This window comes from Chaetodon auriga, chromosome 7, assembly GCF_051107435.1.
Source record: "Chaetodon auriga isolate fChaAug3 chromosome 7, fChaAug3.hap1, whole genome shotgun sequence".
Classification (NCBI taxonomy): Eukaryota; Metazoa; Chordata; class Actinopteri; order Chaetodontiformes; family Chaetodontidae; genus Chaetodon; species Chaetodon auriga.
Genome location: NC_135080.1, coordinates 19,417,108 through 19,444,097, shown reverse-complemented (window position 1 = coordinate 19,444,097; position 26,990 = coordinate 19,417,108). Strand labels below are relative to the sequence as shown.

The 26,990-nt window shown below is 44.2% G+C and overlaps 1 protein-coding gene across 2 annotated transcripts in view; it reads right to left on the bottom strand.

The window, feature by feature from the left end:
* ssh2a (slingshot protein phosphatase 2a) overlaps positions 1-26,369 on the bottom strand; it is a 30,486-nt gene extending 4,117 nt beyond the window's left edge. Inside the window, exons 1-12 of one of the 2 annotated variants that reach the window (XM_076735526.1) lie at positions 26,208-26,369; positions 23,122-23,165; positions 6,005-6,117; positions 5,343-5,407; positions 4,851-4,972; positions 4,480-4,545; positions 4,206-4,271; positions 3,354-3,548; positions 864-957; positions 586-714; positions 368-414; positions 49-195 (exon numbers count right to left, since the gene is read on the bottom strand). In XM_076735526.1, coding sequence (XP_076591641.1) covers positions 49-195; positions 368-414; positions 586-714; positions 864-957; positions 3,354-3,548; positions 4,206-4,271; positions 4,480-4,545; positions 4,851-4,972; positions 5,343-5,407; positions 6,005-6,117; positions 23,122-23,165; positions 26,208-26,270 — 1,151 coding nt within the window. In that variant the 5' untranslated portion in view covers positions 26,271-26,369. Of the gene's footprint in view, positions 1-48; positions 196-367; positions 415-585; positions 715-863; positions 958-3,353; positions 3,549-4,205; positions 4,272-4,479; positions 4,546-4,850; positions 4,973-5,342; positions 5,408-6,004; positions 6,118-13,519; positions 14,036-23,121; positions 23,166-26,207 lie in introns of those variants that run through there. The other variant, XM_076735525.1, reaches the window with a different exon arrangement.
* Positions 26,370-26,990: the final 621 nt, after the last annotated feature.

Here is a 26,990-nt window from a genome sequence, read left to right as displayed (position 1 = left end):
GTGAGAACCCAAGCAGAACTTAACAAGCCTGTGTGGGCTGAAGCCTACTTGGCTTTGGTGATGAACTTGTAGGTTTCGTTCCAGTACTCCAGCAGGTTGGTGGCCTCTTCGTCGTACACTCTGATGTTGTGGTACTCAAACATCCCCGGAAAGAAGTTGTCTATCTCCCGGGTGACGTTGAGGATGTAGCGCACTCTACATGAGAGACGGGAAAAGACAGGTTTTCTTCTTAATGCCAGTGAAACAGACATGACAACACTTTCAACAGGTGAAGCGTAGTCTCTCCATTTCTTCAAATTCAGGCAGTGATATTGATGAGTGTGCCTTTGAGTAAGTGTGCTTTGTAAGGTACCGACTGGTCTCTTACCCGCTGTTCTGCAGCTCCTCCAGGTTAGAGGCGTTCCACTCAGAGCCCTGGAGACATCACAGGCCCAGTCAATATCAAGGTGTACACAAAGATATTCAACACATAAGAACAATTAAGACAAACCAAACAAATAAGGACTGAACATGAACCTAAAGATAAACCACAAGAAATGGGTGTAGATCTCCTAATATTAAACTTCTGATCGTTGTGGTTCTTACCAGATAGACGTGTTCAAAGATTTCAGTGGGGCTGTCCATCTGCCCCAGGATGACGATCATCTCGTTGTCTATGAACTCCTTGAACTCCCTCAGGTTACACACCATCTGCATCTCCAGCTCCGTCCGGATCTGGGAAAGGATGACAACAATTCAGAGAAGCTCCAGGACCGCTGATGATGATGATTCTTACTCCTGATTCAAAGCTAGCTGTGGCAGAGAAGGACTGAGATTTCAATTACTCTTTTACATTTCAGCCCAGTCATCTATGAGCCTCTCACCTCCTTACAGGTGACGTTCTCCAGGTCTTTCTGCATCATGATCTCTCTGAGCCGCATCTTGATCAGCCTTTCTGTGCGCTCCCTCTCTGTGGGCCTGTAGACACACACACACACACACACACACACACACACACACACACACACCTTTAACATATTTTCTTTTAGCCTAAAAAAAAAAGCACTTCTGGACACAAAGAACCACCTTCACAGTCACAGTAATGACACTTTCCTTCTGTTCATTGATTCATTTTCACGGTAGCCTCAATGACATTACTTGTTCCACGAGAGAATTGCCACTTTGTCTGATTCTCAGAAACTGGAGAGGGAACAGAAAATCTGAGAGCGTGGCCCAACGGCGATCCACAACAAAGTCCCCTTGTCGAGTATGCCTGTTGTTGTGCCTGGCTCTGATTCTGGCCACTCTGCTGTGAGACGCATTTAGCCTTTGGACGTCACACTGATGATAGCAACTAGTGGCCTAATTACCTCTCCGGAGAGAAGGGCTCAGTTCGTCTCCGAGCTTCTCCTCCTTATGTTGTGTAACTTTCTCTTGTTTTGCTTCTAACTGGACCCTCGCCGAAAATAGCACACAGCTGTGTGGGTCAGCGCTTCCAAAGAGGGGCAGTGTGATGGCCTCAGGTGTGTGACCGCAGACTGAAAAGCATCTATCTGTGATGGGAGATTTGCTTGTTTATCTCAACGCTGAGCGTCTCACTGACCCCAAGAGAATGAGTCCGCAGGGTTAAGAGAACCTGCTCACTCCTGCCAGCAAATACGGATTAGTTACCGGCATCCAGCAGCAGTTTAACCTCACAACAAGCCTCGGCTTGCCCACAGACAGCCTGAGGGAGCGACGGCTGGTCAAGGAAACAGAGAGAAAAATAAAGAATAAAAGAGCACGTGTCGAATTTATGACGACACAATGAGCGTTAATGAGTAACTGCAGAATGGAAATTCAATGTCATTTCCTTCAATCGCTGATAGAGGAGCAGCCAACGGGAATTCACAGCAGTAATTCCCATTAATCAAACAAACACTAAAAACACGGCGACATCAAACAACTTCCTGCTATCTGGACTTTTCGTTCAATGATTACACGGGGAATTAAGCTACCATGGAAACAAACACTGGCAGGACATGTAGCTTTGGCAGTCACGCCATGCGGGACGACAAACGGGAACTTCATGTGTTTGGATGCGTTTACGGCAGCTCATAAAGCATGGGCGGCAATCTTAATGATAATTACACTCGAGCGCAAACACACCTCCTCCAAAGAGAGGGCGAGTAAAGAATCTCTGTTTACAAGCAGAGTGTAAATATGGGTGTTTCTTGATTGTCCACTTTTCAGTGGAACTCGATTTCTCTTTCTGCTCTCACTTGTCTCTTCTTTCCACCCAGGGGCATCAGGTGCATACAGCAGCAGAATATCTTCCTTAATGCCCCCCAAACACCCACATCCTCTACCCCCTTCTGTCTGCCTGCCACCTGCTTCTGTCCATCCGTGTTGGTCTACCTATTTGTCTGTCTGGATCCCATTTTTCCAAACGTAAATCAAGCTGGCTAAAGCCACAGCTATTTTGGACACCGGAGAGAAGTGTGTGTGTTAGAGAGAGAGAGAGAGAGAGAGAGAGAGAGAGAGAGAGAGAGAGAGAGAGAGAGAGAGAGAGAGAGAGAGGCGCTCCAAATTGGTAGCGAGGCACATGACTAAGCAGCAGAGAGGGGAATTTCCCTGGTATTAGAAAAGACATTAATCCAGCAACCTGAGTCATTCCCTGTACTTTCTATGCTCCCTTGTGAATCTGTTGACAACTGTGCATCATAAAGATTAAGACTCAACGTGTGTGTGTGTGTGTGTGTGTGTCACAGTATTTGCACACATTCAGCATTTCTCACGCTTGAATGTTGCGCTTTTGTTTATGTGAGTGTGTGCCTTTGCTGCTTCTTGTTACCCACAGAGGTTACAGACATGCATTCAACCCCGGCTGCAGATTTCGGGGTTCTGAGGACTGACGGCCTGTGATACTCCACTGTAGGAATGCTGCAGCAGTGTCAGCACGTGACGAGAGGATAAGTTAGGCAATGGTGTTGTGAAGAGATGTAAAGATGCCACTGAGCCCATCTTACTTCTGACCTTGCCTAAATACAGTTACTGTGAAACACATTTGGCTTTCTCTGAATCTGTCGTCTGAGCTGTCGTGAGTGTCCGGGTACACCTATGTTTGTCCACGTGTGCATGCATGTTTTTCCTGAACCCTCAACCTTCCACAAGTTGCTGGAATGCATATGCACGTGTCACCAACTTCAAACTTCATCCTCTTCAAAGGCTCTCGACTCATTATAGCCTCAGCTCTTTTGGGATTTTAACTTCAGAACTGTTGTCAACTAAGAACGCATCTTATTTTTGATGTACATGTATTTTCCCTATTTAGTGTGCACGGTGCAAAGCATAAAGGATAAAGTCTGTGGTCATCCCCCTCCTCCTCTACTCACAGGTCTGTGAAGAGAACGGGTGAATTGGCACGGTGCGACTCGACGTCCTGCATGGCGTTCCACTCGTTGATACAGAATTGGTTGGATGAGATCCTGCTCTGGTAGTAGCTGACCCAGGTCAGAAACAGGCTGCCTGGGTAGTAGTTATGGCAGCGAGCCACCTCGCACGCTTTGTGGAGCGACTGAAGGGCTGACCTGAGGGAGACAGTGAGAGGGAAGAGGATTCACACTTGAGAGGTTGTCTGTGAAATCTGGACTGAATACGACTGTGTGCTTCACACACCTGGCTGATACATTTAAAATAATTTAAAGCAGGAGGCTATAACAATAGGCAAGGAAGAATAAGGAGGTAAGAAGACGGGAGGATGGAAAGTGAAAACTGATTGAATGAATAATAACACATTTGAGAAATATAACAAGCGAGGTGGATTGAATAATCAGTGAGAGAAACAAGGTGAGAAGAGAGGAACGGAAAGACTACAGCGATGAAGAGACATAATACAAAGATATAATTGCAGATAAATGAAGGTATTCGTGGGAGAGCGAGGTCAGACGAAAAGCAGAGAGACAAAGGGACAAGAAAATGAGGAAATGAGCACAACGAGGACGGAAATGAAGAGGCAGCAGAGCCATGTGAGACAGGGAAAGATAAAGAGACTGGAAGGCAGAAAGATAATGAGGGAAAAAGGGAAGAGGACAGGGAAGATAAGGAGAGCGAAAAAGATAAAAAGCTGGAGGTCAAAGTCAAAGGGGGACTACAATGGATACAGACTTTTGAAGTCTGCCATTATAACCATAATGTGAACATAGCTGTGATTTGTTGAGGAAAATAAATAAATAAAGGTGGCTCACCACATGGCCTGGACAGACACTGGCTTGAAAACATGAACCCTGCTCACTGTCGACACACTAAAACCACTGTAACAGGAGAGAGAGAGAGAGAGAGAGAGAGAGAGATTAGAAATAGTTAAATACAGTAATACTTTATAGCCGTCTTAGGACACCAATAACACAACTTTCAGCAAAATGGCTAAACAATAGCGACGTGTAATCAAGTCATCAGAGCAGTCAGTCAGTTTCCCCAGGGGGCAGTAAGAGGAAGCGGGAGGTAGGTGTGGCGCCTTACCCGTCTCCATCCAAGTGGATCATAGCGTCACTCCAGAGAGGTAGAACCAGACCCACCGAGCAGCAGCTGGGAGGAAGATCAATGCGTTAAACAACAGCACAACAAAACAAGACGCGCTGGTTTGACGAGACAGAGGGATGTGTCGAGGACAGAATTAAAAATCAGTTTAGCTTCTGGCCACATCATTCTATCATTTCATATTTTTCTCATCATACACACACACACACACACACACACACACACACACACATATATATATATAGCTAAATGGGGGTAACCTGCTAGCTCTTCTTGGTTGCTGTCACAGTGTTAAATGAGTGTTGATATTACACCACAAGAAAAGAGTAGTGGACTGTTGTTGTGGCACTGACCTATCAGAGGAGACAAAGTCCATGCCAAGCACGATGCTCTCCTCTGTGTCCTGTCTGCCATTGGTGGAGACCACCACCATGTAGCGGGTTACCTGAGGGTAGGCGCTCTCCAGACGCACAGCCTGCAACGAAAAGCCAGAGAGGAGACATCCTTAGTACGGATTCATTTTGACCATTTGACCAATCTGTTTCTCACAAGTCCTACAACTTCATAGAAGTGTCAAAGAAAACTGCTGTTGTGATAGCAGATGTTGCCTTAGAGAAATGAGAGGAATGCTTATTACTCCAAACACTGAGCGCTGTATGTTTTGTGTATGAGGATCACGGTTGGCGCAGACAGAACAGTCAAGACCGACAAGTTTCAGTTCTTTATGTTTGCTAACAAAGAACTGAAACCAGGCCCGCAGTCTGGAAAATTATCACAATGCCACCATGCCCCAGACCTGATAGAGTGTGTGTGTGTGTTTGTGTGTGTGAGTGTGTGTTACAGACCAGTCGGATGGTGTCCTCTGGCCGCAGCACGGTGAACATGGTCTGAAGATGTTTCTGGAGGTCACCTGGATTGAAAGGAGTTCATCGTTGACATAACATACACCAGATAATGTGTCATTTACCCTCAGGTGACTTTCTAGTGCATTCACGTTGAAGTCTCTGTCAGTGAGCCTAAATTCAACCTCATGTCTGAATACATCTGAGGACAAACGTCTGTTATTTCTGAAACAAAGTTTCTTGTGCTTTTTATAGTCATCGGCCCATTTCACATCACAGAGGTAAACTCCGCCTCCAGCTATGAAGGCTGTCTTCATCCTCAAACAGCAGCAGATCATACTTTGCTCCAATTTTCAAACTCGGAGATATTTTTAGTGCGAAATTCTTTGGCAGAATAATATCAAACAGGATGGCGGCCATGCTGCATGCAGCCGAGAACTGACTGCACTGAATTTATTTGCCATGTTGTGAAACAGCTTCGGTGAACTTAACACCAGCTGTTACTGATGATGCTGTGGAGGAATGTCCATTTGAAAACACACTGTGCTATTTAATCCCAAGCTCTTATTCTATGGAGCTCATTTCTCAGGCTGAGAGTCAAACAGAGTGGAGGAAAAGCACTGGGAGAAGCTGCAGCTGTCATTTGTGTGTGTACCAGTCTTCACCTGTGTGCTTGTTCCTGCGCTGGCTGATCCGAGGTGCAGAGTTAGGCGTGGGGCTATTTCCCCTGGGAAGGAACAGGGCTGCACCTTTGACGGTGAGGAAGCTCTCACTGATACTGGAAGAGAGGAGAAGAGGAAAAAGACACATGAATAGAAGCCTCATTTTCTGCCAAAGTATCTAATCAAATTTGGCCTTTTGTGCAACGTGTGTAATTCTAAAAAATGCACTGCATTTGTTATTGCTTTCTTGCACATGCTGACCCCAGCTTCCCATAATAAGAACAAGATGGGGACAAGGAACAGACGAGTGTTGTCATGGGCTTGTGTCAGTGTCACAATGCTCCATTCAGCTGGCCTCTGGTCTGCGGGCTCCCCAGATCACAGCTGACCGACCAATGCGAGTAAAACAAGATCCAAGCCGTGATGTGAACTCAGAACACAATGTTCTCTGCTCCTCCACACAGCTGGATTGCAAACACATACAGACTTACTCACACTAACAGCTGCCAACAGGGAGGGATGTGGGGACTGGGAGGAGACTGGGGTCCGAGAGGGAGGATGGAGCGAGTCCCCTCCTCCACAGTGTTTGAGCAGAGATAAGGGCTGGCCGGCTCACAGCGCCCCGCACCAAAGCAGCTCGTGTCAAACAGGGTTCTGTTGCTCTCTATATGTTTGTTATTTTTTTGTTACTTTTTGGTTACTTTTTTAAAAAAGTGTTGTATAAATTCTGTGTTTGTCTGTATGTTTAATTGCTACTGCAACAAAATAATTTCCCAAATTGGGGTCAATAAAGAAGCAGTCTAAAGTCTAAAGTCTCTGGAACACTAAATCTCATTAACTGTAACTGAGGTCAATACATTGATGAGGTGGGCACATAATAAACTGAGGTCAGTGTTTCAACTGGATACCAAACAGTGAGTGTGTGAGCACCTCTGTATGAATGGCTAGGTCACACCAAATGTAAGTCATATGTGATACTATTTGGCCATTATTGATACCACGAGTGAAGCTGGCAAGAACTTAGCCCATCTAGGAACAGGAACATGTGTGGCCTCAATCTTGACAGTCAGCCAAGTGTGGGTCTTAAAGTTAAACAGATTCCATGAGGAGCCCCTTTTTTGTTACTTTTACAGCATTTCAATGGTATTTTTAATCATCTGCTGGCTTGCATATGCCCAGCTGTAGCTCTTTTTATTTCTCCACATTTAATATTTTACAGAGAACATTAGCCAAAGGAAGTTCATGTGATTTTTAAAGGAGGTCAAACATAGTAAATGTCAGTGAAAGTGCGCTGCAGTTTGTCCATAATAAAAGGGAACAAATACTGCAGATACAGGAGTCATAAGATGAGGCACTGATCCAGAGAATAAGAGTGGTTTCACAGCCTCTGGGGCTAAGACGAGGAGCTGACAACTGCACGCAGGAACAGTGACGATCAATGGGTTCAATCACAGGGAGGTGATGACGTGGTCTTGATGTCATCAAAAGATAGGCCTATCTTTTGCAATCACGCAAACAGTTGGTTGATATGCTTATTTTGATGGTTAACCACACTGATTGGATTATCTGTCTCACCCTCAGCAGCAGGCTGCAAGACTGCACTCAATGAACCCGATTTCTACAGTTCAGGTTACAGTTTCACTAGTGCTGGGTGGTATACTGGTTCACACCGAATACCGGTGTATATTTTTGTTATGATATGAATTTTTAATATACCGCCATTCCAGTGTATTTGATTACACAACGTTTGGAACATTGCGAATTATATTGCGGGATTACAAACTCTATAACTATCCACCTAGCCAAAGACATGGTCCCGCTTAACAATGCAGAAAAAGAAGGCTTCAGGCAGATGATCAAGACAGTGGCTCCTAGGTATGAAATATCGAGCAGAAAACTACAGCCAAGTTGCAATCCCCGACTTGTACCCATTGTTCAATACGAGCGCCGCCTGTACAGGGGGCAGCCTGAGACGCCCGCAGTTCAGATGATCAACGCTCATGGAAGGAAGCACCAATCCTAACTTGTAGCATACCAGAATAAGGGGAGAAACTCAGCTGAAAGCCTCTACCAAGCATTGCTACCCAAACAAAACATAATTCATACAGCAATAAATTATATGCGCATGTAACAAAAAGACGAAAATAGCGTACGTCTACTTTAGAGCGTCTACTGATTTCAACACGTCACGCAAACCACACAAGCCTGCGTATGATGAAAACTCAGTGAGCTATCAGCCAAAGAGTAACAAAAAAAACTTCGCTAAATCATAACGTATGTCTTACCTTTGCTGTTTGTGGCCAAAAGTAATATTCCAGCTCGAAAAAATGCTGCTAATGTCTCCTCCTCCTATGACTCTGCATTAGTTTGAGACCAATCACAAAGGTCCTGGTTGTTTACATAAAGAGGAGGGGGTTTCTAGAGTGGAGGGAGCGCTCTTCATGCGAGATACTATCTCTGGGGTTACTTCCTTCTGGATCGTCATTGGTGTTGCTACGGTGAATTTGGGCGCTGCCCCTCGATTCTTTTGACTCTGACTGGTCGATAGAGGTGTCAATCATCAAAATTGACCAATAGGTTGCTGAGATATTGACCAGTGTAACTGCGCAGTTAGTTTCACCGCCCCGCTCATTTACACACACAGGGGACCCTGCTGAGCGGCCCGAGGTGTTTTTTTACTGTTTGATTTTATTAAAGGTGGTTTTCAATCTAAATAAAGTTTTTTAGGCGGAGACAAAACATTTTAATTTTCTACTGTTTTCCAAATGAAAGAAAAAAAAAACTACTTCATATACTGTGAAACCATTATAATTTATAAAAATACCATGATATACTTTTTTGGTCAAACCGCCCAGCACTAAGTTTCACACCGGGGGCAAAAAAGGGCCGGTGCCGTCTGCCACTTAGGCTTCCTGTCATCGCCTTTCCCTCTGTAACTTCATCTCTCCATCCTTCCAGCCATCCAACTGTCCTTCCTGAGTTCTGCTGAGACCATGGATGTACAGGATCAGGAGACACAAAGCGGAGAGAACGAGAAAAAACAAAACTGCAGCCTTCCCATAACCCACACCCTTGACCCAGCTGCTTCCTCTCACTCTCCCCTCTTTTACTTCCTTTTTCTGCATTCTTCACAACTACTTTTCACTTGCCCCACTGTGCTCACACACAGACTCATATGGCAACGACCATGTTTTGCAGTGCTACTGTACAATGTCATCTGAAATATAACGCTCATACCGCTGAGAATCACACATGGAAGGCCAAGCACGTGCATGCACGCAAACATGCTGCACACAGACACACTGAGAAAGCAGAATGCAAGCCTGACGGTTGGAGAGGTGGGGGGCTGTGAACGCCTCACGACTACAGTTTCTAAAAATACAGTAGTCCTTTAAAAGTCTCAGCTATTGATAGACTGCATTCAGAAGATCACGGTCAACTTACTGTACATAGAAGCTTCTCTTTGACAGGGCAGTGATTATTGCAGAGGCACACAAAGGTAAGGCTAAGTGGAGACAAACCATAGCCTGACACACAGACACACACCACCACCCACTGACTCCCCACTACAGCTCCAACGATTCAGCGATTAGTTGATAAACAGAAATGCCACACACTCACGGCTTCTAGTTTCTTAAATGTGAGGATTTTATGCTTTTTTTGCCATATATGATACTAAACTGAACATTGTTGGTTGAATAATCGTAAGTTGCCGGCCTGTTCAAGGCATAAGCAACATATGTACACTGACAGTGAACCTACTGTGCAAATCTCTGCATCAATAAGACCTTTTCATGACGCTAGCATTCTCAAATTATGTAATACAGTTGCATGTAGATTGAATTGATTTAAACTGATAAATCTCTACTGCTACACTGCACTATCAGAGACTGACAACAACACTAGCCGATCTGTTGGAATGTACCCACATGTCCTTTCAATCAGACTAGCTTGATTTAAGGGCACAAATATACAACAGGAGAATAAAGAAAGCGGGGAAATGGAAAGAGGGCACCAAGTTCAACTAAATCTGACTTCACAAAGTATGTGAATGAGCTGTGGGCAGTGAAGGATGATGAACAGATAAAGAAAGACGATCCAGTCAGAGTGTGTAGCAGAGAGAGGGGTGGGTCGTCTTTTGGCATTCAGCCATTCTGGGCTTTGGGCAGAAGTGCAGCGGTAGGTACTTGTTAGGGCAACAGTCACAGACACAATCATAACTATGTAAGGACCACTCCACATAGTGGGTAGATAACTGGGTGACCCCCTCCCCCTCCCACTGTGCCCATATTAGTCACTCTCAGGAGGAGAGTGGGATAAATATAGGGCCTGGCTGTATGCAGGGCAGGCCCCACTAAGGCCTTATGAGTTTGCACCCGACACAGATACAGCCCATGGGAAAGATGGGGAGTTAGCTGGTGTGTTTGCGGGTGTCGACACGTCGTCCACAGGTGCACGCTAGGCCCTGCTGCTTGGAGGCACGGCCATGGAAAATGTGTCACAAGCAGAAGACAAGGATGAGAAGAGAGATTAGTCAGTTCATGGGATGACATGAAGGCGAGGCCCATAACAACTAACTGCAACATCCTGGATTCGAGTCTGGCCGGGGACTTCTGTCACATGACCTCTCTCTGCTAGACTAACAAAGGCAGATTCAAATAATAAAAACTTAAAAACTCATTATAATAGCACAGCAGATCATTTTCTAAATCTTTTTCTTTTATTTAAAATTTAAAAAAAAAGTAAAAAGTGGTGCACTGATTCGCTCAGCAGACCTAGTCAAGCCGGCCTCTGCTTGGATTTTGATATGGATCTATTCACGCTGTTATAGTACCGGTGCTTGGAGCAGCCAAAAAGGACAGAAGACTCAGTTATTTAGAGCAATGGAGCACGGTATATATTTTGTTATTTATGTGTCATATTTGCGGTGGAGCACCTAAAATACTGTAATATTTACCCGCACACTCCCCCAAGATACCACCACAGTCACAGCAAGGAAGGGATACAAGGTCATACAAACATGGACTTTGATCAGCTGGCACTGACAGCAGTCAACATATTTCTCAGACGTTATGTTTTCAGTCACAAGTTTTTCTACAGCTGCTTTGGAACCCAGGAGTGCGGGGCATGGTCCGAGCACCAGACACCTGAGCGAACTAAACATACCTGACCCGAGCATGCAGCGCTATTCTGAGAAGGATTCAGATTACATTTTAATTTACAGATTAGACAAGCTACAGGCAGAGAAATAGTACTGACGGAGCTCAGTGAAACATCATTTCATGCTGGTCAAAAGACACCAAATGTAGGTCATATGGAAGAACCAGTGGGTGATTTCCAATTCAAGCACTATCAGGTGCCTGTCAGTGAACAGGACTAGCGATGATACGATGGATAGCTTGACAGCTGGTCCATTTAGTGAAGCTAATTCTCCAAACTTAAACCAAGTTATGTAGGTTATTTGATTATAGGTTCATCACATGCACACACACACAAGCATAAGCAGTGACCTATATCCAGCTGCCCATATCCCTGTTCAGCTGCTGAAGCCCCTTCAGGCAAACACACCCTCAGTTGTCAGGTTTCAGTCTTATCTGCAGACACAAACGCACAAGTGCAGCGGAAGAGAGAGGTTTACCGGTTTTTCTAAAATTGGTGGGACAACAATGGTGTGGTGGCTTACATGCCATTTAGCCACAGGTAACAACTGAGTCCACGGACAGCCTCGAGGCTTGTAATTACTCATTCAAGCTCTGGTTAAACATTAGAGTCCCGCTGACATTCTGCCACATACAGGCGTTCACACTATAAACAAACAGGCACGTGTACACAAACATTAAACATACTGAGACTCCCGTGCGCACACTCGGCTCTATAAATCAAAGGATGTTAAAATCCCCCGCATTAGGATGAGGGCCCTCGTCCATCCTGAGCAACACAAAGGAGCGGTGACAAAAACAATCAACAAGCACTCATGCAACGTGGCCAACAAAACCAGGAAGTCAGAAGATTCCCACATCTGCTGCTATTTACCAGACACACGCGCTTTCCAGTACGCACAGTGTGCTGCAACATCTTCCTATAAACCTTTCTTATGCAAAGCAGTATTAAAAAAAAAAAAAAGTTGTATTTCCTTACAGAGTGGGTGCTGGCCTAATAAAGTTTACTCAATAACCTCACCGCACAATCATGTGTTCAACAGCTGAGAAACAATGCAATCAAGACACAGGCCGTCCTTGACTTTCCTGAAAACCATGACAGAGGACCAGCTCTCATGCAGGGCACAACCAATTACTGACTGCACGGAAATGTTACGAAACAACCAGAAACTCAGCCGCTGCAATGGAATACACTGATTTTCTGGAAAACTGGGTAAAGTGGATTTCATCATCTTTTAATCCAGTTGCAGTAATTTCTACATTGATTTCTACCCCAAATTTGCTAAGCTTATCTGAGCCGGCACCACATGAGCATTCAGACTCACCGGAACAGATGAGCCTTTGATCTGTACTGAAGGGTACGCTTGTCTTCACCGCATGGACAAGTCAACTAAATTCTTTTACAGCTCTCAAGCAAGAAGCTAGAAGAAGAATCACTGGAACTCCCTGACATCACATCCAAGTAGGAATAAAGCCAGAAACACTTAGGTCGGCCTGGTGACCTGTGGGACAGAGGACTAAAAACTGCAGAGGCTTTGTGTTTTAGGCCAGAAAATGTGATCTGATCAGTAACCAGTGATGCATGAATTTCCAGTGCCGCTTATTACTGGGTTATACACATCTCTTCATAATTGCTAAGGATTTTATTAAAAGTGACATTCAGATGTCTGTTTCCTGGTTTCCTAAGAGAAGTATCAGAAGGCAAGTAAATGCAGGCCTTTTTTTTTTTTTTTTTTTTTTTTGCGCGGGCGGGGGGGGGGGGGGGGGGTCTCTGAGAGACATTATCTTTCGATGAGTCACAGACCTCAGACATGAGCTTTGTTGGTATATAGTTGAACACCGTTTTACACAAAAATGACAAATATCCTTGTCACACAAACACACCTGTTCACACAAACATCATGCCAGCCTTGGAAAAACAAAGGCGGGACAACCTTCAAAATTTGATACGGTGATCAGGTGAGGTATGCTTGTCTTAGTAAGTTAGTAGCAATGTGGCCTCTCTCTAATAAGTGTGTGAGGACCTGTGAAACAGGTAGGATGATTCACACTCATCCAGAGCCATGATGTCTTAATAAGGTCACGGAGGAGCACTGAGATGAGTAAGACCGTGCGATGTCACAATGAAACACATTCAACACTGATGTTGCAAAAGTGTTACGAATGTTCAGCTTAGTCACTGAGAGAAAATGTTCAAAGTTGCCCGCATTGGTCCACAATTAGGTGCTGCTGTCTTTAGTTTGAATGGAGACTCTTTACCTCATGGCACCTTCACTGTCTGTCCCTGTCACACACATTAATCAATAACTTTAAATGTATAAAACAAACAACAGTCTATTCCAGGGTTTTTTAAACTTACAGCTGGTTGATCTGATTCTTTGACACCACCGCGTCGTCGCTGAAGTAGGGTACCATCTTGGCCCCGCAGCAGGCGCAGAAGCTGACCGCCGACGAGCTGTCGGACTCGGACACAGCGCCGAGGGTCATGCCGGCGGTGGAGCGCGGAGGGAGGAGGGTGGCAGGTGGGAAACTTTTACTCCGCTCCCACAGTCATGTGCTCTGGCATTTCAAGACGGGGAACAGCTGCACTCCTGGAGTGGTAATGGTCGCAATACAGTAACTTTAAAGGGAAAAAAAATCCGCGAAACAGGCACCGCTAAAAAGAGATGTTTTCAAGCAGTAATTCTGCTGAAATAAATTAAGCATGGCAATTAACTGTAGCACACGGTGTTCCTGTCGGCTGACGCTGTCCGAGGTCTGCCGATGAGGCGAGAACGGGTCCCATGTTGAGGAAGTTTCCGTACCGTTTACCAAACTCTACTCATCCACTTTACAACAGACACGACCCTCTGGCACGTACAGTACCGAGACATATAACTTGGGTCAATCGCTCACCGGAGAAGTCATAGGAGGGGGGAGGAGCTGGAGACATGTGGTTTTGGGAAAAGCGGGGAGCCAATGAGCACGTCAGGGTAGTATGACCGCCCACAGCAGCAGCCACAGCCCCCTGCATGGACTCACTGTTTCCCAGCTGAGAGTTTACAATGCGCGGCGAGCCTGCAGCGCACTGCGCGCCCTCCAGCAGCTGATCACACCGTTCAGCTCCTTCTCTCTCAGCGCGTATCAGCCAGTAAGAGCTGCATAGTCTTGGTACTACATGGCACGCTACTACCCATGACAAATAACATAATATTGTAGGTCTTTAATCTCACTACAACCCCTTTCCAAAAAAGTTGTGTGAGAGAATTTACTAATCCTTTGTGACATATACTGGATTGAAAACAGTCCAGTGCTGCTACAGGAAAACTCACTGAGCACACGCCAGCACACTTCTAATAATGTTAACTGTAATGGCTGAGGACCAGGTGATTTTCTTGCCCATTGTCTAATAAATAGATTGCTTTAAACATGTGGTATCAAAACATACCAGAGCATCACTACTTTTGATAACCTTACAAACAATATACTCCATGTTTGTCCTCTTCAGCTTCATTATTTTTGTAAATATATGCTTATTCTGAATTTGACATTTCAAAACAGTTTGGACAGGAGCAACAGAAGACTGGGAAAGTCGTGGAATGCTCCAAAAACACCTGTAACAGGTGATAGTATCATGATTGGGTATGAAAGGTGCATCCTGGAAAGGCTCAGTCGTTCACAAGCAAGGATGGAGTGAGGTTCACCACTTTGTGAACACATGATTGTATAAAGGATATTACTGCATGAGCTCAGAAACACCTCATAAAACCACTGTCGATAAACACAGTTCATCTGCAAATGATTGCATTCTGTTTTTATTTATGTTTAATACAGCGGACCAACTTCTTTGGAATCAGGGTTGTAATATAATATTACTGCAGAATCAAGTGCTGTCCAACAGCTGATTGAGTGTCCTAGTACAACAGGGTAATAGGGGACGTTCTCATTAAGCGAATGTAATAAGGTCGATTAAACCCACATGGGCTTTTGGTTTGGCAGTCAGCTCACTGAGGAGACTTCACTTGTCTCCTCTCCACCCTTTTCTCCCAACACACAAATCTTGTGGTTGAGTTACATAAGGAGCAAGAACAAATGAGAAACAGGCTGAAGTTCTGAGGTGAGCCGCTGTCGCGGCAGGCATGTAGTATCTAGGTAAAGTAGAGATATACCAGAGCCTGTCTTGTCAAGTAAGTCTGGGGGAGAAACAGCCCTTCACATTAGCATCCTCTGAGGATATCAAGTCTCAACTGCACGCTGTGAGATAAACAAAATGTTTTGGTTCATTTTAAAGCCTCTTAAATATTTTATGTTTTACTGACTTGCCAACATGCAGGGCCCTGTGCAAGCTGACAACGATTTAAAAAAACACTGTAAAACCAAAGCCCCCCCCCCCCATTTACAGTACACCAGCTTGTGCCAAGTGGCCTAAAAACAAAACTAAAACATCTGTGGCAAATGACCTGCAAACAGTGGATCTGAGCTTTACTGCAAAGTTTATGGAAGGCCTGCTTTGTGTTTTTCCAGACTAGAGCAGTTATCAATTCTTGACTGAGAAACAGGGCACTATTAAGTATGTGATTATAAAACACAGCTTTGGCTCAGTGTTCACAGACCTTCCTGCCCGTTTTTACTCACTGTAATCTGCACAGTATGCTTGTGTTCTCCTGAGCTGCAGCTGAACCTGCTACTGATCCCAGACTGACCATCGTACATGGATGCACAGACTCAGGCAGGGTTCCGGTGAAAACACGAGGGTCCAAATGTTAAAAAACACTGCACCGCTGCAGATGACCAGCTCCACCTGATTCAAAGGCCAGAATATCTTCGGGGTTGGTTCTTTTATTGGTACTTGAGGAAAAAAGGGAGTGAGATGATTATTAGTGTATTTTGGTGTAACTTCTGATCACACATGTAGCCTTGTCTGCCTTTCTCTCATCTGCTCTGTTGGTGCATGAGGGCAGGGCTTAGCTCCTCCACTCACTCACTTACACACACACACACACACACACACACACACACACACACCATAAATATGCATGCAATAACTTGTTTGTTAACAAACTGTGTTATTATATTAGTCCTTGGGGAAAAAAGTTAACATATGACCCTGCAACCCTGTGAGGATGGATCAGATTCATCGATTCAATGTTTCATGTAAGTCTCATATTTTCACAGGTACACAGCTACATTTCTGGATAAGAGACACACTTTGTAGATCTTGTTCCTCCTCTGAACTGCGACACACTGTGGTTATTGCTAGTGGGTGTGGCTTCTCTGACACGTTTCCTCTTCTCAGCAATTTATGAATGAGTCATGTTTCTGGATCTTATGAAACACTTTAAAAATCAATTATACTGCGACATGTGGAAGCAGTGCATTCTGTCACTATTGTAAAAAGTTTCCATTACAAAGTGCATGAAAATTGCAGTGATGTCTAATGCGCTGTTTTTTGTTTTTCCCTGATAGTCCCCTCTTCTTCTCTCTCGTGTCAACCGACTGTGGTCACAACAGACCCCCGGGCGTTTGTATTCCTGCTAACCTGTTTAGCACAGGGGACCACAATAACAGCAAAGAATCAAAACAAGTACAGTAATAATGCAGGAATGTCGTTGGCAAGCTGTTGCAGGCTTTTGAAAGTTTCACTAAAGTGTAGAAACAAATCAGAAACACCTTGTAGTCACTTGAAAATGATGATTTCATCAAAAACTGCAAAATGAATTCGAACTTTAACCTCTTACCACTAAATGTAAGGATGCCACCAACTGAAACTCTCTGATACTGAATGTTTTAACCAATCCTAAAAATTAAACATGCAATTTTTTTGCTAGATAAAAAAAATAAATAAAAAATACATGGCAGGTCACAGTGTATGGCTACGTTTTAACACAAGACTCCACATGTGTCTTGTCCAGAGCTAACCTGATATACGAAACAAACACACCAACGCCTGCCCTCCCGCTGTCTCCGTCTCACCCTCATATCAACAACTCTTGCATGACGAGGTGGACCGTCCAATGAGCTCTGCCAGCAACTGTGACCACAACATCCACATGCACACGCAGCAGCTCTAATGCTCTGGTCATGTGGTTCTGTTTAGTGTCGTCAAATTTACCAGCACTCAGTGGGAACTCATTTGTCTGTGGGCTGGAAACATGAGAGTCTTGTTGTGGTGTGGTGTGAGCGCTGGACATGTTGCACAATCGTTTTCCACTACATGTCTTCCTCTGTCACTTGATGGGAATGTGCAGAAACATGCGAGTTAATGGCGCTGCAGTTAGGGAGTGGCGTATATTTTCAAAGTAGATGTGTGTGTGCGTTTGCCCTACCATTCTGCTAGCTCTTTGGTGAGTGCATAAAGCCAGCTGTTTACCATAACTGAGCTAGAGAAGGGCTACTGTTAGCATACTGTTCCACAATAAAAGGACACAGCAGCTGGGAAGTTCACACTCTCAAGTATGATTAACTTGAAAAATATGCAATAAAAACATCCTTCTTTCATCTAAAATACCCATCATGCTGAAGGTAAATAAGCGTGATGGAGTAGTAGTGGTGGCTACAAACACATGGCCTCAAAACCTCAAAAAAAAAAAAAAAAAACCAACAACAACAACATAAAAATACTTTCCAAGATTGAAAAACAAAGCAAAGCAAAGAACAGCTGTACTACAACGCCCTTAAGTTCAAATGTTTGCTAACTACTCAGCTCATCTGTGACAGAGCACAACCCTGGAGAAATAGGAAGCCCACTTAAAAGCCAGATAAGACAGACAACGACGGACCTGTTAGCAGAAGTGGTCTGTGAAGTAACCAAACATGTACTGTAACTCAGCTGAGAAGCACCAGCTTGAATATCTGTTGTTAGAAGTAATCCTCCCAAAGACGTGTTTGCAAAGGTTCACTTCTGTGTTGGTTTCTGTCGTATAATCCTATTCCCATACGATGGAGCGCTGCATTGTAGAAATGAATATTCTGTGGCATGTAATGCTGTATGTGCATGTCACTTATTTGGCGCATTATGGCAACTTTGCCAAATGTCACCGGTTGTACTTGTACTTGTAAAATGACAGTATACATAATTTCTTAAATCTTCATGAATTCTGCGGGAAAAATGCTGATTTTGTGCACACGATGCCTTTTGTGTTACGTAACCTATATTTTGTGCATGAAACACTGCACCTATAACTTTGCACCCTACATACAAGCTCTTTCTTTTCAGTGGTGGGAATGTGGTCACTAATCCAGGGCAGGGTGCACTTCATGTTTAAACAGCAGGTGTACTGTAGGAAGACAGGCAGCAGGTGTGGTATCCACTGTCGAGTGGAAATGAGAGGGGAACAGATTCTAAACTTAAGCAGGCATGTCTCCACAGGCGGAGGTGGCGTTCAAACAGTTTCTCCTCTGCTTCTTCTTCATTACTGCACCCTGCCCTTCTTGTTCGTCTAAGAGTGGACTCATTAAATTCTTGGCCTGGTGAACCTGCTCTGCTTGTGTGCATCTGGGTGGGAGCTGATGCATGAGTCCATCATGTGGATATTTAACAGTGCAGGAAGAGACTTGCACCACAAATGATTCTGGCTGTGTCCGAATGTATAACTAGGTTAAGCCTGCCGTTGTTCAGTCACGACTCACGCTATTTCTTACAGAGTAGTTCCTCTTGTCACCCACATGGTGTTCAAATCATTCGAAAATTCAAAAACAATATATTACTTTTTATTATTATCCCAACTAGAGTCTGACAGAAACCTCAGCACAAATCAAAAACCACCATGACCTGTTTTCCATTCTGTAAGAGGCACAGCAGGGAGACAATGGACAGACAAGGTCAAAAAGAGAATGGCTGAACACCGCCCCTCTTTATTCTCACAGGCTTTTCTCATCCACAGCCGGCTCTTGACTACAGTAGATACAATACACTGACATAGTTCTAAGTAAAGTTAGGAGTGTCGTTGCGTCATACAGGCAGTGTGTGAACTACAAACAGAGAAGAGACCTTATAGCGAGGACTGGCACTGACATCGCAAGTGGGTCATTACAGATGTGCTTTAACAATACTGATGTTTAACAGCATGGATTTACCTTTTCAAACTGCTTGGTGTTTTCCATATCACTGTACTATGGGTAATAGGCGCTAGACTAAGGAGTCTCACAAAGAAATCAGACTAGTGATCGAGAAAATATGCAAGCTGAACTTCAACTGAGTCATGGCCTACATTTTGGTTTTGCCATAGGTCTGATTCAATTTTTTATTTATTCTCCCACTTTATCTGTTAAGTTCTGTTTTATGTTTCTGTTGTACTGTAAGTGTCCTATTTCTGTGTCATCCACCATACTGAACCTTATAAGGTGATACCTCGCGGGACATTTCTATGGTTCACAGTGAATAAATATTGGGGGGTCAGGTGGGTAACAGCTGTATTACTGGAAATTAAAAACAAATTTGACCATACAAAGAGTGTGTATCAATCCTGTGATGCTGCGACCTTTGACAGCCACGCCTTGATATCCCTGCAGAACGTCTCAAGGAGGGTAGAAAGCGCCTCTTTTCTTCAGCGTCCACAGCATTTTCTCACCATTTCTCCAACTGTTCTCAGACTGATTCAGAATAGAACAAAACCTTCAAATGTTGGTTTTGTAACTCTGGATAGGAGTTTCTCCAACTCTGTCCTTGACAGTCAGTGTCAGTCCTGAGGCAACAGTGTGTGGCAGAGATTCATTATTGCGCTGCAGTAACATTATACTTCGCTGGTGTGGTGCGGGGAGTACAGACAGCTGTTTGTGTGCGTCTGTATGAAAGAGACACTGACAGAGAGAGAATAAGAGAGATACAGGGTGTGAGTCAGGGAGTAGTCGACTGAATAACAAAGAGAGAAGAGACAAAGACTCTGGAAAAGAGAGAGAAATCACGACTGAGTGAAAATATTAATGCACTGCAAAAGCCAAAGCTCCCCCTCTGTCTTAGTGGCCCCTATACGATACACTAGACCGGACTGCTACTTGATTCCATATGCAGGGTGGGGAGTTAATTGGACCTCAGCTCTTATGTAACACGCATTAGGGGTCACTTAGCAAGGCCCCTGGCTGCACCCTCACGTATCTGTTCGAGTGTGTTAGTGTGGAATTGCACTAATACTGAACAAATGGTGGGCTAGGTGACTGAGCCAAATGGTAAAACAGGACTATAATGATGTTTTGCATATGGGGAATAAGGGCTGTGTGTGTGCATGTGTATTACTCACACTGTGGGGACATAAATCTGTTAACACGGCCACATTGTGGGGACTTGCCTTCCTTATGGAGACATAAGGAAGTCCCCCATAACGTAAATAGTTAAACTATAGAATGATGGCTCGGGTTAAGGTCAGGTTTAAGTTAGGGTTAGGCGAGCCCTGGTTATGGTTATGGTCAGGGTAATTCTCCAAGAAGCGAATGCATGTAACGTCCCCAAAAACAATGAAAACACGGCTTTGTGAGTGTATGTGTGTGCGCACACACACATTCATGGGTATGACTTCACCAGCTGCTGCTGCTTTTTGTATTACCTAACAGATAATTGGGACCACATGTCTGTCTTGGCACTATTGGGGTGTGTTAAAAGCTTGCAGGAGTGATGTCACCAAGTTTCAATTTTCAAATATGTGTGACATAGCATAAAATCTCTTCTCTTCCAGGACTCGTGCACTGTGTTTGCTCAACGTGAGTCACTTGCCTTATCTTGGGCATGTACAATCATAAACTGAAATTACTGTCATATAATTTGTATGGTTTTTTTTCTTATTATGCTGTCAATGAGGACATCTTGTCCGACCAGCATGTCCATATTTTGGTGAGCAGGATATCTCAAAAATGACAAGCAAAATAAAATTTGGTGGAAGGTTGGGCCACTGGCTGAGAAGCGATTTGTTTTTGGGACAAATCTATATCCAGATGTAATGGGACTTGTTTGTTTTTTGTTTTTAATTATAATTATAAAACATCCATGTTGTCACTACTGCTCTGTCTTGGTACATATCCAGAGGTGTAGATACAGTATAAGCATATTGCTATCCACCACCAGAAGGTCTGAAAATAGTGACCCTTGTCAACATACACAAGTACAAAGGCATGCAAAAAGATGCTCTTTACTGTGACTCTGAATCAGATTTAATGGGGTGAAGATGCTGCCTCACTAATATCATGGCCTTGTTAACCAACACATGTGTGCAAGAATCAAACTGTATTTAGCCTGAAAGTTAGTGCTCTTCATCCTGCTGTGTGGATGAGCTCAGGACCGGAGACTCTGACCCTCTTAGCAACTCTAGACCAGTGGGAGCCTCAGCAGCTTTATTTTTTGATGCATTTGGTTTTGCTAGGTCTCGCTGGGCTCATGTAGTGTGGACAGGTCCAAGACACGCTTGAACGAAATCTGAGGATGATCCTGGGCAACAGCCAAAGCCCACGGGTGACGAAAGAGAAAATGACGCAGGAACTAAGTTCAGTCTCCTTCTGACAAAATGGACCTCTGCCCTACTTCTTTAGCATCAACGTCCAGAGATGAGACAACACTGCTACAGACAGGCAGTTTTGCCCAGTTCTGGTGCCTACAACCTCCTGACAGGACGGCCACGTTTCACTCAGACCAGTCCAAACTCAGCAAGATATGAACAGTCTGTCTTCAGCTCAGCTAAACACTGTGGTAGTATATCTGTTAAGTCTTATTGTAGTGTCTCATTACAGACAGTAATAAAAAGATAAAAAGAGACAACCTAAAAATATGTTATTACTGAAAACATACATGAAAAGCTTGACACAAAAAAACAACTGGCAGAGATTGTTTAGTCTGCACTTCAAAGCTTAGATTAGTCCACAGAAGTCCACTACAAAGTCCATGAAAGATGGACAGGTTGTATAGGCTTTGATGCTCCACACCCTGTTTAATGATTGTGTACTATCGTCTCCACAGACAGACTGTAAAATAGGGATCACGTTTAAATTGATAAGAAAGTCTGTGTTCAGTATTATTTGTTTTTATTTGAAAAGTAAGTCACACAAACATTAAGTGTTCGGTTTGTCCTCTGTGAGGTCTAGGAGTTTGATTCTTGGCCAGGATACAGCACAAAGATAAAGCCACGTGAGTCATGTAAACAAAAGGACAATAACAGCGGTGACGTCCTTGTCTTTTATGAAGGTACAGATACGTCAAAAGCAAATCATCTACTCCACCACAACCACCAGATGGAATCATAAAAAACAACCCCACCTTAGATCATCAGCATACTGACCAAACATTGACAAAAGCACTCAGTGATATTATTGTATTATTTGTTGGCAGCATGAAAAACTATTTCAGAAAACTATTTCAAATCAAATCCTCAGTTACGTTGGCAAAAACTCAAATGATATTAAGTGCAATGGACTGTGTATTTCCAGGGCAATACACAAAAACATACAAATTAGTTCCTAAATTACATGAATTAACTGTTTGGGGCATTTGTCTTTACTAAACAAGGCTATAATAGCTTACCCATTTTGTATTTTTTGTTTGACATCTCTGTTGGAGTAAGATTCTTAGAGAACAGGGTACATCGTAAAAAAGGTCTGCAATGAGTGAGAATCTGGTGAACATATGCTTTTTGTTGACAGCTGTTTGCATAATAGGAGTTTTGATGGATACTTCTCAGTCAGCTGTAGGGGAAATGTAAGCTCACAGATGGAAAACATTTTTCAAGTGGACTCCCTGACACGATTCATTTTCCTTGGCACTGACAAACTGCTTCAGTTTTGACATAGAAGTTGACCTTTTTGCAACAATTAACAATTCCATGAATGTTTTAAGAACTGTAACAGAAAATGTGGTTCACCAACTGATGAAACACAGTATATCTGATGTACCGACTCCCCCTAGTGGCCTGAGTCTCCTGTGACACTATTCAATGGCAGTGTCTGAAAGAACAGTTATTTCAGGAAACTGGAGACAGAGTATGACAAAACAGGAAGCGGTCTCACCTCCTGGGCTGGGAGCGACGGTCATCCTCACCACTGCCCGACTCCTGCAGAGAGGGACAGAGAGAGAATATTTACTTTACACCTGTGTCACCTCACATCAGCCCTGTACCAGCATTTCAGGAAAAGGCACACTGTATCGCATTGACCAAAGAGACTTGGGAGGCTATTTGCATCACATGCTGAGTCAGACTCAATTAACCTTGCATTAAAAGAGTGCTAAATTGGCTGGCGGCTAGGGCAGCTGCGTCAAGCCTTTTCATCTGTGACTTCAGTTACGAGGCAGGGCCAGCGTGGTATTTTAACTGAAGCTCAGAGCAGGGACCGGGGATAAGGCTGAACCAGAGTGAGTGTCCCCGCCCTCCCCTCTCTGCCTCTCTTTTTCCAAAATGCAATCATCCTCCCCCACCACTGCAACCAGCGCTGTTCGCCACACACACACAGACAATTTTAATCCCAGCCTGTTTCGGTAATCCCTCACAAAACTCAGGGAACTTTCTCTTTGGCATCAATCTGTCAATCCTGGCTACCACACAGGCCAAAAAAAAAAAAAAAAAAACACACACACACACACACACACACAGACATGGGACACTGAACAAAAATGAGGGTGCTAATGCTGGTGCTGATGAATGATGAAGATACATGATGATGGATGAGGAAGATTACGGGCGAGAGCTGGATGCAGTAAACCAGGAGTTGCAGAAGCTTGAGGAGGAAGGATGCAGTTTTCATCTATTCCCGTGTCCACGTCCACAGATGTGATTAGGCCTGGGGAGGCAGCTGGCTGACTGATGCTCTCTGCATCAGCAGCCTAACAGCCTGCCTTCAAGGCAAAATATGGGGACACAGGAGAAATAGGAGTCCATGCACTCAAACGCTTCCTGCACGCAAGCACGCACGCACACACACCCACGTGGTGTTTTCATCACTTGTGGGGACATTACACAGACTTACATTCATTTCCTGGAGACTTACCACTACTTGCCTATTCTTAACCCTACACCTAACCTAATCTTACCTAACCCGTAATCCTATCCTCTGTCTTCACCCTAAAATGTAATGATTTTAAAAATTGGGACCTGTATTTTGTCCCCACATTGTGAGTATTACATGGGCACACATACACACACACACACACACACACACACACACACACACACACACACACACACACACACAGACACACACACACACGACAAAATGCCTAGCTCAGCAGATTTCAAAGACAAATGTGATACCAGTATACCCTTACACCACTGCAAAGCACTCACACTACTGATGTGTGCACGGGCAGTATGCTTCCAATATGCGATTAAAACAACATACCATAATAGGTGTGGCCATGGCTGGGATACAATGTATAGGCTGATCACCATGGTTACCATGCCACCGTATGGATGTGTAGGGAGTGGTCTTATAGCCAATGAGAACAGGGGATCTGGTATGCTGCTAGGCAGATTGCTGTACGCTACCACTGTAGGGAGGCTATTCCCCGCTGAGCTGAAGGCAAAATGTTAGCCATATTAACTGATGGGTCAATAATCTGAAACCTGGGTTTGATTTGGCAAAACAAATAGGTTTAGAAGGCAGCATACGTGGCCGTAGCGTTCCAGATGCGCCTCTCATGTGTTCATCTTTCTCTTTGGAGCTCAGTCCCTGCTCTTTCTTCCACAAACTGCTCTGCTCTGCTGTCCCTTTCCCAGGTTTCTGGCCCCTCTGAGCACCAGACATCTCACAAGAGCGCTCACATGGCTGCTTCCCATCAGGAATGGGTCTCATGACAAGCAGCTGGTAACTTCAGCGTGGGATCCTTTCACTGCCTCAAAGCTACAAACCCTCACTGGTGGGTCTCACAAAAATAAATTCATCTTAAACCATAATTCATGTGTGCTTTTTTTTTCTTTTTTCTTTTGATCTGGCACAGAGCTTTGTCTCCAAAAGCCATCGTCAAATGACCTGTAATCCCATCAAGTGACATGTTTCAATAATGGCCCTAATGACGTTTTTAGGTTATGTGAATAATTAATTTGTTTTTCTTGAGGCTTTTCTCAAATTTCCCTGCCACCAGCACAGCCCTACAATCACCACCAGCCATGACATGTTTTTGATGTTTGTTGACCATCTCTCTGCTGGGGATTTTCCTAATCCATTCCCCATAATTTGCATAGCTGCCCCATGTGATTCTCCACCACTCCAGTCAGTCACTGCTGAACACTGAGGTTAAATCGGGCTGTGTGTAGCTGTGGCTCGCATTTTACAACTCTGCACAATGTGGTGTTAACCAGAGATCAGGATCTTCAGCTACATGATGTGTCTTTTATCATCCTGTCTTTTCAGCAGGCAATCTGACAGACTACAAATATCACTGTGGGCAATTTATCTTATTCCTAGGTGAGGGCAGGGTCTCATCTATGGCAGCCTCACCCTCACCCCTGCCAGGGTCTGTGTCAAGAGCCTGAAGGCAGATGATTCAAGCCGTCAGAGGGGATAACCGGACTGTCCCAGTGTGTCCAGCAGGGTCTGACAGGCCTGCCACACTAACCTGCTTTCCGGGCAGATACTCTGCCTTCACTGTCACTCCACTAACCAGTGGTAATGGCAATTTGTCAATTTGGAGATGTGCCACTGACATGACTGGCAAATTGGGCACAGAAGGCAGCATATTCCATGTTTGTGATCATAGAATAAATATAGTCAATGGTGGCTTTTAATGCGAGTCCAAACTGCTATTTAAAAACGTTTCAGTTTGTCAGTTCGGCTCCTTTGAAACGACTTTTGGGAAGGAAGTGAGTTAGCTAACGAGCTCGAATATGTGCTAACATCATCTTGCTCAGTTGGAGTTAGTGTGGAAAAGCTTGGCACCTTTAAAAATGAACCTGAGCCACTTAACCTACGTGGAATAACTTGGAAAACAAACCTGCATCCCTCCGCTGGACTGAGAGAGGTTACATTCAGGTTACAGTATGATGCTAGCTGCTAAGTTAGCCCCTCCACTGACCCCGAGCAGTGAAACCTGGGATAACGGTAGTCTAGCTGACAGACCAAGAAAGTGAGCCAACATGTCAAACCAGTTCACGGATACTTACAGACACACAGGGGCTGGAGGTAGTGCTCGGTGTCGGCGACCGCTGGACGGTGACCAGCGCCATCCCGGCTGCTGTTGCTCAGACCTCGGTCACCTCAGAGAGTGAAGCTCCGGGACACAAGACATTATTTTGGGCAGGAACTACAGTGCACCGAGCTCCTGAGGTTATTTCTCTGGTCGCTGCTTACTTGCCCCGCTAGTGTCAAACTGAACAGATTCATTGGTAATATCCGTTCTTTACTTTTTTCAAAATAATAGCTTGTAGTGCGGAGGCGCTGACATTGACTGAAACATTATCAAACCATCGATTTAAGAGTTGATATTTCATCAAGTATGTATGTGTATTTATGCGTTTTTTTTAATTATTAATCTGATTGTCCCTTGATAGGCCTCTGTAGTCGAAAAAATCAAGTTATCTTTTACAACGGACAGTTACACCCTTTTATTTTGAAAGGTAATTCTTATAACTTTCCATACTGTTTTGTCGGTCGGCTTAATGTAAAACTGGCTTGCCGGTGTCATGCGCATGCGCCTGAACGACCAGCTGTCAAATGGGTTTACTGGTCATTATGAATATTTACACTCCCATTCATCCAAACATCACTACCCGTCGATCAATTAAACTGAAAATAATAACACGGATCAATGCAGTAGCTGACGCCACTAAATTCCATTATATCTGCAAATATCTTCCGCAATATTATATATTTTTTACTGTGTTACATATTTTTCTACCGTGCAATAGCACAAAAACACTGTATTTTACTGTCCATGTCATACTCAT